Here is a 16,298-nt window from a genome sequence, read left to right as displayed (position 1 = left end):
ATATGATTCCTTCGTCACTATACCAGGTAGAACAACAAATGAGGTGTCAAATGAAAGCTTATAATCCAAGGATGGTACTAAAGGTGAGAAGTTTGACATAGGCTGTCTGTCCTGCTGTCCGTCCGACCGCGAATATAACTCCTCCGTCACTATAACAGGTAGAATGACAAATGGGGTGTCAAATGATAGCTTATAATCCAAAGATGGTACTAAAGGTGAGAAATTTCTCACCTTTCTGTAGCTTTCTATTGGTCAGAATCTCCTATGAATGAAATAATCGCGGTAATTTCATTAAAACATGAACACAATAAGATAAATTTGAAATAAATTAGTAAATAATATGTAAATCTTAGTTTATTGCATGTATTATAATATATTATAATGCCACATTACAAGGTATTTTACTTTCCCGCACGCCGCGCGTGAAAATTTACTTTAACGCACGCCGTTCGGGAAAGTGCAACTTTCGGAAACAAAATGCGTGCGTGAAAGTGGTTCTTTTAGCACGGCCGTAGAAAAAATTATTTTCGTTTTTTTCTCATATGTTAAATAAAAAATTAAACACAAGTTTTGCGATTGGCGCATGTCGTAATAATTAATACAAGGTACATACATCCTGAAGAGATTTCAGCGAAAAAGTAGACTCCTATATGGAAAATGTCCATTAATGCTCTGCTTTTCGACAGGCCCCGTCTGAACTATAATGACATACTGAGAAAAATAAGTATTACACGAATTGTTTACAACATGATAACCCACCATTGCGTATATCTTAGTAATCTTAAAGAATTTTGATGTACTTCTGTGTTTTTCTTTTATCAGATTTAATCAAATGTTTGAATCACCACTAATTGCATACCATTGATAAAAACCGCACTAGATTTTTTACGTCAATATGTGAACTTAAATACCTGCATACCTGGTTTTATTAATTTTATGAAGTAATCTATAAAGTAATAGTAGTCCAGTCGCAACATAGGGGGTCCCGTGGGAAATTCGCAGTCGCAGTGATTTGATAGTGGTATTATAGGTTTTCTGGGTCGTTGAATCCAGTGGAAGTGGTTTGGAAACCCAAATATGGTGCGTTTAATTGTTATTAACAAATTACGGTAAAATTAGGTATTTTTCAGGTATTATTAGAAGCCCTGTACAGAAATTGATAGTGTTAAGGTCTTCTCTGCTGTATTTTTGGTCGCTAAATCGAATGCGACTAGTCACGATTACTCAAAATATGTTCTTATATTATTAATAACAAAATAATTGTTTATTCGCTGAAAAGCTTAAAATAATGTGCTAATCTACAGCAAGTTTGTAGTCTTTTCCATAGTATTTTTATACGCTAAATTGATCGCCACTATAGTCCAGGAACCGAAGCATTTCACCTCGTAATTTTTACAGAATGGATCGATTTGCTTGAAAATTTTGAGAATAAGTAGTGGATAGTTCAAGGATCAAAATCTATATGATGCCGAAAGGCGCTTTTACCATGGGGTCGGTTGCCACCCCATCTTAAAGGTGGAAATTTTTTATTATATTTTGACAGCAAAAGTTGATAAAAACATTCATTCTAAGCAAAAAATGTTCTATACATTTTTTTGATAAAATTAATACTTTTCGATTTATTCGCTATCGAAAGTGTTAGTTTTATATAGAAAAAATCAATGTTTTTCGATATATACTCATTTACCAATCACTCAATTTTTGCCATAAAGAAAATTTTTTAAAACCATGTTCTTGGGAATTAAATAACCTACAATTTCATATTAAAACATTTTTTCATATATCTGATGCTAATCTTTTTATTTTGAAGAAATTGGCATTTTTTACCAAACTACAAAAAGTCGTTATTCGCTTTTAACTCTAGTTTTTTAAAAACTAATCATTCTAAGCCAGTCAAACTTTTAAAATCTATTAATAATACATAAATAAAGAAGAATTAATAAGACCAATGAGCAAAAGCAAAGCTAACTTCTATTATTATGCTTCCAATTAGATTTCTTTTTTTTTTTGTTTTGAAAAAAATATATTGATTTTTTAACCGTAACCTTTTTAATTTTTATCTTAGAAAGTTTGTTAAAAAATAATTTGGTAGGTTTTTACAAGATGTATAAGACTGTTAATACCAAATCCTTTTAGAATCCTCAGTCGCAAAAAGTGGTGACTTTGAAAGGGTTGGTAAAGGTGATTTTTGCATGTTATTACAAGTTTTAATTGCCAATAGCTCACTCATTTTTTACAGCAGAGAAAATTTTTGCAAACTAAATTCTTGGGAATTAAATAAGCTACAATTTTTGTATTAAATATTTTTTTGTATCTCTGATGATAATCTTTCTATTCTGAAGAAAATGGAATTTTTTACCAAACTTCAAAAATTCGATATTTGCTTTTGACTCCATTTTTTTAAAACTAATCATTCTAAACCAGTTAAACTTCTAGAACCTATTAATAATATATAAGTAAAGAAGATGAAATAAGGTCAATGACTAATTTTAATCAGGGTGGTGATTATGGGTTTGCTTTCGATCACTTTTTCGCTGAAAAATATAGGGTCTGACATTCTTTTCATTATAAGCCACCTAATTTTTGAGCTAAAGACTCTTTTTTTATTTTTAAAGATAGATATTTTTAAATACTTTAAATTAGTTTAAACAAGTAATCCTCGAAAAATGCATAGTTTTCCCGTCTTTTGACTTTAAAACTACAGTATTTAGCATTTGCCGAAGAAGACCTAACATATAATAAAATATAGCTCGATTACTATTGGTCTTAAAGAAAATTTAAAAACACGGTTTTGTTCATTTTTTCAAAAGGTACATTTTTTTAAGCAAAGTGGTTTTGATAAAACAAAAACTTTTTGAGTTATTTGCAGAAAACTGATTAAAAACATTAATTTTTTTAATATAAAACTAACACTTTCGATAGCGAATAAATAGAAAACTATTAATTTTATCAAAAAAATGTATAGAACATTTTTTGCTTAGAATGAATGTTTTTACCAACTTTTGCGGTCAAAATATAATAAAAAATTTTCACCCCTGACATGGGGTGGCAACCACCCCCATGGTAAAAGCGCCTTTTGGCATCATATAGATTTTGATCCTTGGACTATCCACTACTTATTCTCAAATTTTTAAGCAAATCGATCCATTCTGTAAAAATTGCGAGGTTTTGTCCTATTTTAAGCTTCATTACTTGGACTACTAGTCGTGATAGCTTAAAGAACGTTCCGACTTTGTTATTAATAAATTATTGCAAAAATAACGGTTTATAGTACGTTTACTCATGGTTTTTGCTCTAAATTTGCTCAATAACAAGGTTAAAAATCATTACTATGACAGTCAGAAACCTCCCCCCCCCTACAAGATCCTGAAGAAATTTGTGTCATTGTTGTATTACTAAGGGGTTATTTTTAATTGTTAACAGTGAGCGCTAACCGCGTATTGAGGCGGCCGTCAATGTGAGTGCGAGTGAGATTCACCATTGGACTGCCGGAATGGTGCATCTCTTTCGCACTCGCCATTGACGGCCTCCTAATACGCGGTTAGCGCTCATTGTTAACAATTAAAAATAACCCCTTAGTAATACAATAATGACACAAATTTCTTCAAGATCTTGTAGGGAGGCGGGGGGCTTCAAACTTTGATTTGGTCACTTTCATAATAATAATTTTTAACAGAATTATTTTGAAAATTGTCATTTTTGCATTTTTCAAATTTTAAATCGCGTAGGTAGGTATAACTCGACAACAATCAATTTTAGAAAAAAATCAAAAGAGACATTTTTTGCTCCGAATGACCCAAATGATCTAAAAAAAAATTGTCCGAGGTGAAAAAATTGTATTTGTGAATTTGTTTAAAAAAAAATGTTTAAATTCTGTTAATTTGTTATACGGACCTCTTTTTGAGTAAGTTTGTGCAAAAAAATCGAATCGGAATAATTTACCTAACGGGGGCGACGATACAGTCTGGACTAAAGGAGGTTTTTCATGACCATTAACGACGAGCAAGAAACGATTTTCGTCATGCGATCCTAGAGAAAAGTTTTTCGTCGTTTTATTTTGTAGGTTCATATCTATTGCTGTATATTTATTTATTCCTATTAAATATTTGTTAATGTTGACATATGGAATATTAGAGGAAAGTGTACCTATATATGTATGGTTTGATTATGCGGCACGTATCTCTTTGTGTATTTATATGGATTAATAGTGATGTTTTAGATAAGATTGTGCTTAAGCGGATTAATGTGCCAGTCATTGCAATGTTCAAACTTTTTTGCTTATTTTAATTTCAAAACCATGTTATTTCGCTGTAAAATAAAACTCAATAAATTTCTTTTTCTTAAAGCCTGTAGATTTCGCTAACGGTAGAGTTCACTTTAAGAGCATTGGCGCAAAATTTCGGCCTAATGCTTTTTAAATGTCTTATTTTTTTTCGAATCCTGAGAAAACTTGTATTTTTGAAAAATTTAAATGCAGAATGAAATATGTATATTATTACTCATGGCCGAAAGTCCCTGAAAACTTATACAATGTTTATTTTAATAACTTATGGGAGTGAAAGAAAAAAAAAAGAGAAAATTTAGTGTGTGTTAGTTTTATTTCAAATATCTTACTCAAAAGAAATTTTTTGTTTATTCTAAGGGACTTTCGGCCCTCGGTAATAATGTAATCTTTCATTCTGGGTTTAAATTTTTCAAAAATATTAGTTTTTCAGGATTCGGAAAAAAATGAATTCATTTAAAAAGCATTGGGCAGAAATTTTGCACCTACGCTGTGTAATTGCAAATAATGAATTATTAATAAATTAATTATGAAATACAAACGTCAAAAATCTCTAAGAAATACAAGGTATTTTTCTCATATATGTATAACATCAATTATTGTGATTGCATTTTAAAAAGTGACATATTGTTATAATACCTGATTAGTTAGCAATAAATCATCTTAAATCCAGTGTAATTATGATTTCTCAATCATGAAATGATCAAACAAGAGTTAATAAGTGCACTAATTTAATAAAAACTTACAATATAGAACATAAAAATCAAACAAAAAATGTATTTAATAATCTGTGCTTCCTCCGGCACCACTAATTACAGCTTGACACTGCCCTGACATGCTTAAAATTAAATTATCAATTTCGTTTTGAGGCAATAGGATCCATTCCTCTCTAAGAAGATCTTATAGACCTTATCCTAGTATGAACATTGTTTAGATGAGGAGCAATCCGCCTCTGAAGCATATCTGGGTCACTGCTGAGGCACATCATCTTCTGGATTTGAGGGTTTTCGGCACTACATTGATACAAACAGATTACTTGGAGGTTTTTGGATTCGCTGAACATGAATACGCCATCATAACCTACCACCGGAACACCTGGTGTCCAGTGACACTACTAAGGCACGCCATGTTCTGGAGTTTCGAGGGTTTTCGGCATTAAATTGACGATTAAAAACAGATTTCTCAGGGATTTTTTTGGGATTTCTGAAAACGAATATGTCATCAGAACCAACTCCCGGAGCTCCTGGTGTCCAGTATCACTGCTAAGGATGTCATCTTCTGGAGTTTCGAACGTTTTCGTGACTGAATGCATGTAAATAGATTACTAGGCGGTTTTGGGGTCGCTGAATACGAATATGCCATCAAAACTGACCATCGGAGGACTTAGTGCTCAGGGTGACTGAAATGCAGGACATGTAGAGTTTCGAAGGTTTTCGGTTTTCAGAGGTCGGTTCTGATGGAGTATTCGTATTCAGCAACCCCCGAGGAATCTGTTTGTATAAATGTATTGCCGAAAACCCTCAAAACTCCAGAAGATGACGTATCTTAGCAGGGACCCTGAGCATTAGGTGCTACGGGGGTCGGTTCTGATGATGTATTCGTGTTCAGCGATCCCAAAAACCTCCGAGTAATCTGTTTGCATCAATTGAATGCCGAAATCCTTCGAAACTAAATGACATGCACCGGGAGTCAGTCCTGAATACGTATTCGTGTTCAGTAACCCCAAAAAACTCGAATAACAAAATCTGGCCCTTAATATACTGATTTTGACATGTTTATGCACTTTTGGATGCATTTCATGCATTTTAAAATGCAATAATGCATTTGCACTCATTTTTCTATTATAGACTTTGTTACTGACGTCATCCTGAACATACTACAATAAGTTAAAGTCTCTATAGTCCATCTCACCTTGACTTTACAGTATAGGGTACATAGGCAATGCAGTCTTGGGTGAGTTTTTACCGCGGTGATGCCGATTTTATCAAAAACAATTTGTAATCGAACATTAGAGAGACTAACTTAGAACTGTTTTAGAAAGGAAATCTACAATTTTAGGATTCACATGCCTAATAAATATAGGGCCGGTTGTTCGAACGCTAATCAACAATGATCACTATCAAATATTTAATTACTGTCACCAAAACTGTCAATGCCAACTTTTACTGGGTTGCTGAAAACATAATTGATTAAAATTATGAGATTAGTTAATCAATTAACATAACAATTATTAACATAATTGATTAACAAATTTCATATTATATTTTCAGCAACCCAAACAAAGTTGACATTGACAGTTGGTGACAGTAATTAAATATTTGATAATGATCATTGTTGATTAGCTTTCGAACAACCGGCAATATCAACAATGATCATTATTAAATATTTAATTACTGTCACCAAAACTGTCAATGTCAACATTGTTTGGGTTGCTGAAAACATAATTAATTAAAATTATGAGATTTATTATTAATTATGTTAATAATTATTGTTATATTAATTGATTATAGTCTCAGAATTGTAATTAATTATGTTTTAATAATTGACATTGACAGTAATTAATTATTTGATAATGATCATTGTTGATTAGCGTTCGAACAACCGGCCCTTAGGGCCGGTTGTTCGAACGCTAATCAACAATGATCACTATCAAATATTTAATTACTGTCACAACTGTCAATGTCAACTTTGGTTGGGTTGCTCAAAACATAATTGATTATGATTATGAGATTAGTTAATCAATTAACATAACAATTATTAACATAATTGATTAACTAATTTCATAATTGTAATCAATAATTATGTTTTCAGCAACAAAATCAAAGTTGACATTGACAGTTGTGACAGTAATTAAATATTTGATAATGATCATTTTTGATTAGCGTTCGAACAACCGGCCCTTAGTATATCAAATATACTTAAACGCATATGAATCCTAAAATTGTAGATTGCCTTTCTAAAACAGTTTTAATTTAATCTCTCTAATGTTCGATTAAAAATTCTTTTTGATAAAATCGGCATCACCGCGATAAAAACTCTCATAACTGCATTTAGTCTGGGCTGATTATCGGAGAATAGGCCATTTTTGGGAAAAGTTATTTACCAGCAATTTGATTGCTGGAATCGAATTATAAGATCCTATATATTAATAATATAGGTATGCAAAGTCCTCAGATAGTGTGCTACTTTTTTTATAAACAAAATGGCGCACGAAAATCGTGTTTTTTTCAATTATTGCTCTATAACTCCGAAGATTTTAACTTTACAACAAAAACATCCAAATAAAAATTCACCGTGATTAAATTCTGCATAGAGACGTGTTAGTTAGGGAGACTTATATTTTTGACTTTACGTCACAAGAGTTTACATTCCCATATTTTTAAATGATTTTCGATCATTGAATGTGTGTTATTGTGTATATATGTGTATTATTTGTGTTATTATGAAATAATTAGACAAATAGTACACATTTTATCTTATACCGGGTGGTGAATCGTAAAAAGGGCCATAGGAAACTCAATCTAAAATTCTGAATTGTTGAATTCCTGCTTCCCTAATTATTTTACATCAAAAGTCATGAGAGAATACTTGTAGAGAATTAAAATCTGTATTAAAATCAAAAGTTAAAATTGTTCTACGATTTAAATGCATTCCAAAATTTTGAAAAATATGATACATTTGCCACAATAGGTATGCGTGTAAAAGTAAGGCCACACGTTACTATTTAACTGACAGTGCTCACACCATTGACTGAATAAAAAAATCTTTATTATTAATCCTTTCTCCGCAACTGAGGGTATCTTATCAACTGTATTGTTTTTAAACAATAGATGATAAAATAAAAATATTGACAGTTAAAAAATGTGAACATTATTGCATTGTGTGTTGCCTAAGTTTGGGCTGAAAACTAAAATGTATTACATTTTTACAAAATCTTGGAATATGTTTAATTACGTAGACCAATTTTAACAGTTATTTCCAATACAGATTTCAATCCTCTACAAATAGTTTCTAATGTCTTTTGATGTACAATAATTATTAGGGAAGCTGGAATTCAACAGTTCAGAATTTTACATTGAGTTAATGCAAAATTTTGACGCATGTCAAAATTCTCAATGTGTTTTAATTGTATTCATTTTTATCGAATCCTGAGAAAACTAATAAATATTTTTGAAAAATTTAAACTCAGAATGAAAGACTACATTATTACCGAGGGCTGAAAGTCCCTAAAAACTTCTATAATGTTTATTTTAGTAAGTTACAGGGCTGAAAATAAAAGAGAAGTGTGATATTTAATTTCAAATATTTCATTCAATAGAATCTGCTTGTTTATTCTAAGGGGCTTTCCGCCCTCGGTAATAATGTAATCTTGCATCCTGCGTTTAAATTTTTCTAAAATACTTGGTTTTCTCAGGATTCGAAAAAAATCATATTACGATTCAAATGACAGTAAACTCTCGTGACGTAATCTCACCCTTAATGTTAATTGGTTAGTCGATTTAGGCAACCGAGAACCGTGGGTTTTCCCAACAAAATTTTTAATTTTCAAATAAAGTTTTAGATAAGTAATTATCTACCAATAATTAAATAATTTGGTGACTTAAAAGCCTTCTTGGTTTAGATTATAGTTCCAGAAGCTGGTGAAAATTGAACGAATATTTTAGCAACAATTCAATTGTTAATTAATAATTTACGGTCGCAATAAAAACCAAAATAATTATGATACACTGATCAAACTTTGAAACCTTATAAAGATCAAATGCCTATTTGACATTTTCTCGACAAAATATAAATTTTTAATTTTTTTGCATAATTTTTAAATGTTTAAAAAAAATAGTTATAAACAAATTAACGTTTCTCAGAAAGTTTGTATTATATTATAATTTTAAAAAATAGCTAAAATGCGCATTTCAAATATCTTGAAAATGAATGTTTTAAAACTTTTTTGCAACCATTTGCAAAAAAGTTATGAAACAGCAAAATAAACATACGATTACTACGCTGTTTATAATTTTTTTTAATTATTTCAAAGCGTAGAAGTGAGTTTAAAGTACAAGCTAATTATTTACAAAAAAATATCGATTATAAGTTCAATGGTTATATTTTAATTAAAGATTATAAATATATTTTTTTGTAATTTACACGCGCGAAAGTAGAATAATACAGTACTGTAGCTAAAATTTTCACTCGGAGCGACGACCGGCGGCCGCGCGACGTACACTTTTAATAAATAATGTATGCTGCGTGTCAGTCGCTTCGAGTGAGCATTTTAGCTCTGACTCTGTATCAGGCCTACTTTTGCGCTAAAAATTACAAAAAAAAGTATTTTTAATCTTTGACTAAAATTTAACCATTGCACTAATTTTTGACATTCTTTGTGAGTAATTAGATTGTACCATAGACTCACTTTTAAGCTTTGAAACAATTAAAACAAATTATAAACAACGGAGATATCGTATATTTATTTTGCTGTTTCATAACTTTTTTGCAAATGGTTGGAAAAAATTTTTAAAGCATTCATTTTCAAGACCTATGAAATACGCATTTTAAGTATTTTTTAAAATTAGAATATAATAAACAATTTCTGAGAAATGTTAATTTGTTTATAACAATTTTTTTTAAACATTTAAAGATTATGCAAAAAAATGAAAAATTTATATTTTGTCGACAAAATATTAAATAGGCATCACACCTTTATAATCTTTTTAAGTTTGATCAATGTCTCATGATTATTTTGGTTGTTATTGCGACTGTAAATTGTTAATTAACAATTGAATTGTTGCTAAAATATTCGTTTCATTTTCACCGGCTTCTGAATTTATAATCTATACCAAGAAAGCTTTTATTTTACTAAGCTATATAATTATTAATAAATAATTACTGGCCCAAAAAAATTATTTGAAAATTCGAGATTTTGTTGCGAAAACCCACATTTTTCGAGGAAAATTTTCGTCGGAACAAATCGGGAAAAACATGCTTCTATGTAGAATTAAATTGGGGTGAATTTTTATTTGAGTGTTTTTGGTGTAAAGTTAAAATCTTCGGAGTTATAGAGCAATAATTGAAAAAAATACGATTTGTCGGCGCCATTTTGTTTATAAAAAAAGTAGCACACTATCTGCGGACTTTGTATACCTATATTAATAATATATAGGATCTTATAATTCGATTCCAGCAATAAAATTGCTGGTAAATAACCTTTCTTTGTACTTTACTAATTAGAAAAGCGTATTATAACTATTTTTTTTTTCAAAATTTAAAGATTATGCAAAAAAAAGAAATATTTATATTTTGTCGATAAAATATTAAATAAGCATCTCATCTTTATAATCTTTATAAGTTTGATCAATGTATCATGATTATTTTGGTTTTTATTGCGATTATAAATTGTTAATTAACAATTGAATTGTTGCTAAAATATTCGTTTAATTTTCACCGGCTTCTGGAATTACAATCGATACCAAGAAAGCTTTGATGTCACTAAGTTATTTAATTATTGAGTAATAATTACTTACCTAAAACTTTATTTGAAAATTAGAGTTTTTGTTAGGAAAACCCGCATTTTCCGAGGAAAATTTTCGTCGGAGCAAATCGTGAAAAACATATCTCTATGCAAAATTTAATTGCGGTGAATTTTTATTTGGGTGTTTTTGTTGTAAAGTTAAAATCTTCTGAGTTACAGAGCAATAATTGAAAAAAATACGATTTGTCGGCGCCATTTTGTTTATAAAAAGAGTAACACACTATCTGCGGACTTTGCATACCTATATTATTATTATGGAGGATCTTATAATTCAATTCCAGCAATAAAATTGCTGGTAAATAACTTTTCCATGAATTTTGCTAATTAGCCCAGAGTAATTGCCTATGTTCCTTATACTGTAAAGTCAAGGTGGGACGTCATTATTACTGCTCTGGTCTATGTAGTAATGACTGATGATCACATTCCTCAGAAATATTTACATACAGCCTCCTCATCTAATAATGCAGGAATTAGCGTATAAAAAAAGGTTTTGGAACAATAAACTATTTAATATGAACGCAGTTATAGTCAGAACATTGAGTTCTTTTTGTTTTAGGGAAGAAAATCAGATTAGAGCTGCATTGGAACAAAACGAATTCCTATCAAATGTACTCAAAAATGACCGGTACCAAAGGTTTATCGACTGCATGTATAACGAAAAGGTGCCTTTAGGGGAAGAGCTCATTAAAGAAGGTGATTTTGGAGCTCACGTGTATATTTCACGTACAGGTAATTTTTATACTAGTTGTATTTTATTAATCAAGTACGTTCGTTAGTACCTTAGTAAATCTGATATAATTAACCAACTATTTATATCTCGAGCAAGTAGTTATCAATCGAGCAAGAAGTAATCAATAGTATCAGATACAGCCATTCTTGCAGAAAATTCCGGACATTAGTAAATCTAAATCTCCAAACATTAGTAATAGCCCGATCAGGGAACGCAAAATTTTACGAAAACCTCCAAAAAAATAAAGGAAGGATGAAAATTTGGGCATAGGTAGTTGAAATTGTCTATTATTATATAATAATTATATAAGAAAAAGTTTACAATTGTACATCCCCTCCATTTTACAAAAGTTGGAAAATACGGGGTAAAAATTTTTTTCTCGGGGGTGAAAAAATATACGTTCAAAATAAGTCCGGAATTTGATAAAATGACTAATTCTAAGTAACTTTTGTTCTATAGAGTTTTTTATCAAGTCAATACTTTTCGAGGTATTTGCGAATGAATGTGTTCATTTTTAACCAAAAAAAAGAATGTGTGTGTACTTTGTACGCACGTAAGAAGATATTCTTCTATTATATAGGTAATTTAAACGAAGTAAATATACTTAACAGGTTATTTGTATTTTATTTAAAAACTAAACTAACTTTCTTATCTACCACTTTCAAAATGTTTTTATTAAAATAACGAAAAATAAAAAAAAGTATGAATCGTCCAGGATTAGAACCCGCGACCTTCCGTATGCTTCCGTTCTCTGTCCCACCGCTCTGCCAACTACGCCATCGAGCCACTTGAATTGACACGTAAGTTTCGGATATAATTACACAACACGGTGACAAACTGTAAAAATGTTATGCCTACATATTTTATTATTTTACTACAGGGAAACACAAATCCAAAAACACAAGAATTACAATACATAATACATTTCCTAAAACCACTAATATATTCTTTTAATTTGCACGGTTACAGATATATACATACCTATCTTGAAAGATTAGCAATGAACTACATACTGTCAGAACTACATACTGTCAGTGTGCGCAGGCGCGTGGTTCATGTACAATTTTACCCTCAATCGATTCGCCGCTAAAGAAGAATATCTTCAAAAAAACAATGTTTTTGGACGGTTTTTCGGAAATAACTCAAAAAGTAAGTATTTTAGCGAAAAAAATATTCTTAGTAAAAATATAGCTTATAAAAAATTGAAAAAAAATTGTGTATGCGTGAGGTATGCAGACCCAGTAGAAGCAGAGTAGCAGCAAATGAAATGTAGGTTCTTCTTCGTCAAATTCCAAATCGAATATTTCAATGTGAAATAACCAAAAAACGGAGCACTTTTCGGGGAAAATTCATTACAACTTTTTTAAAGTGTTTAAAAAAAGGTATATTTTTGTTTTTTTAAAAAACTTCTAACATTAAAAGTAAGTGAGTTACGCTCAAAATATTGTTGGTCCCTTTTATTTTTTGGTAAAAAAATGGCGAAAATCACACCTTAATTAGCTTTTCAAATAAAATTAATCGTTACCGCTTTACAAGTTACTTTACTTATGTATTGTTTATATTATCTATAAGTCTCATTGGTTCAAAGTGCTCAGTTTTGAAAAAAATTGGGTTTAAAATAAAACATTTTTTTTATTTTTGAAAGAAATCGTTATTGTTTATGGAATTAACTTAAAACAATTAGGAATACCAAAAATCTTAAAGAGTAATAAAATGTACGTTTTGCTTTTCTGAATATTTTTGATTTTTTGTTTTCTTGTTAGACAAAAATTGGTTATGCTATGGCTGTTCAAAATTTGCCTAAACTCGTGATTAGTTACTCGTTCAAGCCATTTTAACTACAGCTTTTTCAAAACGAAGCACTTTGAATCGATGAAACTTACAGATCATATAAATAATACATAGACAAAGTAACTTCTGAAGTGGTAATGTTAGAATTTATATGTGATGCTAATTAGGGGGTGATTTTCGCGATTTTTTTACCAAAAAATAAAAGGGACTAACAATATTTTGAGCGTAATTCACTTACTTTTAATGTTACAAGTTTTTTTATTGCAAGTTGTTTTAAAAAACAAAAATAAACCTTTTTTAAACACTTTAAAAAAGTTAAAACGAATTTTCCCCTAAAAGTGCTCCGTTTTTGTGTTATTTCACATTGAAATATTCGATTTGGAATTTGACGAAGAAGAACCTACTTTTCATTAGCTGCAACTCTGCTTCTACAGACCTCACGTATAAACCATTTTTTTTTTCAATTTTTTATGGGCTATATTTTTGCTAAGAATATTTTTTTCGCTAAAATACTTATTTTTTGAGTTATCTCCGAAAAACCGTCCAAAAACATGTTTTATTTTGTTAAACATGAACATATTCACTCGCAAATAACTCGAAAAGTATTGACTTAGTGAAAAAAACTCTATAGAAGAAAAGTTGTTTAGAATTAGTCATTTTATCCAATTCCGGTCTTATTTTGAATGTATTTTTTTCATCTTCGAGAGGGGGGTATTCCCCTCCATTTTTATAAAATGGAGGGGATGTAGAATTGTAAACTTTTTCTTATATAATAATAGACAATTTCAACTACCTATTCCCAAATTTTCATCCTTCCTTTATTTTTTTTGGGGTTAGATTGTTCTTTGATCGGGCTATAAATCTAGTCAATGAAGCAAGTTATCGGAGAGGCCTAAAAATCAATATTTCAAAGACATAGTCGATGGCTGTTTAAAAGATTAATGTAGATCAAGGTGTGCTTTCTCTTGGTGGAGAGAGGATAGAACGGGTAAAATATTTTAAATACCTTGGCAGTTGGTTAAATGTAAATTGCGACTCTGATGAAGAGATAATAGCCAGGATCGAAATATCACGTAAGATGACCTGGAAACCAGTTTTATGTAGCAGAAACCCATCGATGAATATTCGCAAAAAGGTCGTGGAATGTTATCTTATTGTATGGTTGTGAGACATGGACTTTAAAAACCACAATGCTAAACAAATTAAAAGCATTCGAATTGTGGTGCTTGGAATTGTTTTGCACACTTCCAATGAAGATGTTCTCCAAATGATGAATTCAGAACGTCTGAATACTTGAACCATATATTTAGAGGACCTAAAGAGGAAAGACCTAATAGATTGGTCGAAAGAAGCTTTCATGGTTCCGTAATATTAGACAATGGTGTGGTTCCACAGTAGAAGAATTATTTCGCGCAGCAGCCGATAGAAAAAAGTTTCAGGAAATGTTTCAAGAAGTATTCAGTGTTTCACAAACTTTCTTAGATAGGGGACCCCTGTTGACAAAAAAAAATAGTTAGCGACCCCCTTGTCTTATCTTACTCAGTTCCTAATTTCTATCCAGTATTTTCGCTTTCTTTATTATGTCGTTCACTAATTCCTGTAGTCAATCAGATACTTCTCTTCCTATCTATCTTAACATTTGTGGGGTGATGTTTATGTATCTTTCTTTTAAATTTTCCGTATCCCTATATGTTAGATCTTTAAAACAGTTATTGCATTACATAAAAGAATTTTTGATTATTTCTGTAGTTTCTTGATATTTTCTGTATACAAATTCCTTCCATGACGTTTCTTTAGCTTGTTCGACTGCTATTTTAACTTCACAAAAATCCACGAGGAAAATAAAATTCCTGTAGCTTGCTGTATACCATAAATCACGAAAAATACTGGATTCTTTGTAAAAGGTATATTTAAAAGACCCCAATCAGGGTTACATCATAAAACAAAACGTTTTCGGATTAACAAATAATCCATCATCAGTGTTTAAAAGCCAATAGTATGCATCCGTGAGCCACCAAAAAGTTATGGGTAAAAACCCTTTAAATGTTGCAAGATTTTAAATGATACTACATATTATAAATAAAATTGATGGATGTTGCAAATATTCCTGGATTCCTAGTACGTACTAGTTGACACTCAACTCTCAATATGTGAGGTCCATCCCTTTCATATTACATCCAAGTGGGTTAGAGTAATGTGTTGCGCTGGGTAATATCCAGGAATATTTGCAACATGCATCAATTTTTGTTTACATGATGTAGGTAACCCTTACTGGTCTTTTAAATATACCTTTTACAAAGGATCCATTATTTTTTTATTTTAACTTCTTTTCGTATATGTTTGTTTTCGTGTTTTTTTTGTAATTAGGTATCTCTTCCATCTATCTTTATTCCTCGTGACTTGTATCTCATATGTCCTCTTTTTCGGTACCTTTCTTCTTCTATATAAAAGTTTATCCCTTTTTATTTTTCATTAACCTTTCTTCTTCTCCTCTTGTCTTACTTTTCTTCTATTATTTTCAGTCTCATGTTTACCAAATAGTGGTCGTTTCCAATATTTGTCTCTTTTTTTTATTACCTTTGTTATCCATTCCATTTCTTTGTTATCCATTTGCTTTATTCCATTCATTAGCGCTCATCAGAAAATAGTCTGTTATTAATTTTTTGTTTCTGTTTTCTACTGCTCCTGTATATTTGTTTGTGTTCTTTTGTTTAAATTTTGTGTTTGTTGTGATCAGTCTGTTTTCTCTACACATTCCTTTTATTCTTTCCCCGTTTTTGTTTACTATCTCTTCGGCTTCCTTTTCCATGGATTCCTCTAGTTCTTTGTTGTTATTTCCACCTCTCCCATTTAAGTCGCTCTTTATAATTACCTATATTTTTTCCGTATTATCATTCTATAATTTTAGCTCTTCAAAGATTTTTCTTTTTCTCTTTTCTAACGTCGCCGTCTTTGCCGTAAACTAATACGAC

General features: G+C 30.6%; 1 protein-coding gene across 1 annotated transcript in view; it reads left to right on the top strand.

Moving 5' to 3' along the window:
- The window catches only part of LOC114326959 (cGMP-dependent protein kinase, isozyme 1), a 46,378-nt gene that overhangs the window by 12,320 nt on the left and 17,760 nt on the right, over positions 1-16,298 (top strand). Inside the window, exon 2 of the mRNA XM_028275449.2 lies at positions 11,362-11,534. Coding sequence (XP_028131250.1) covers positions 11,362-11,534 — 173 coding nt within the window. The remainder of the gene's footprint in view (positions 1-11,361; positions 11,535-16,298) is intronic.

Source organism: Diabrotica virgifera, chromosome 1, assembly GCF_917563875.1.
Source record: "Diabrotica virgifera virgifera chromosome 1, PGI_DIABVI_V3a".
Classification (NCBI taxonomy): domain Eukaryota; kingdom Metazoa; phylum Arthropoda; class Insecta; order Coleoptera; family Chrysomelidae; genus Diabrotica; species Diabrotica virgifera.
The sequence above is the reverse complement of the archived record's forward strand: the minus strand, read 5'-3'. Positions and strand labels throughout refer to the sequence as shown.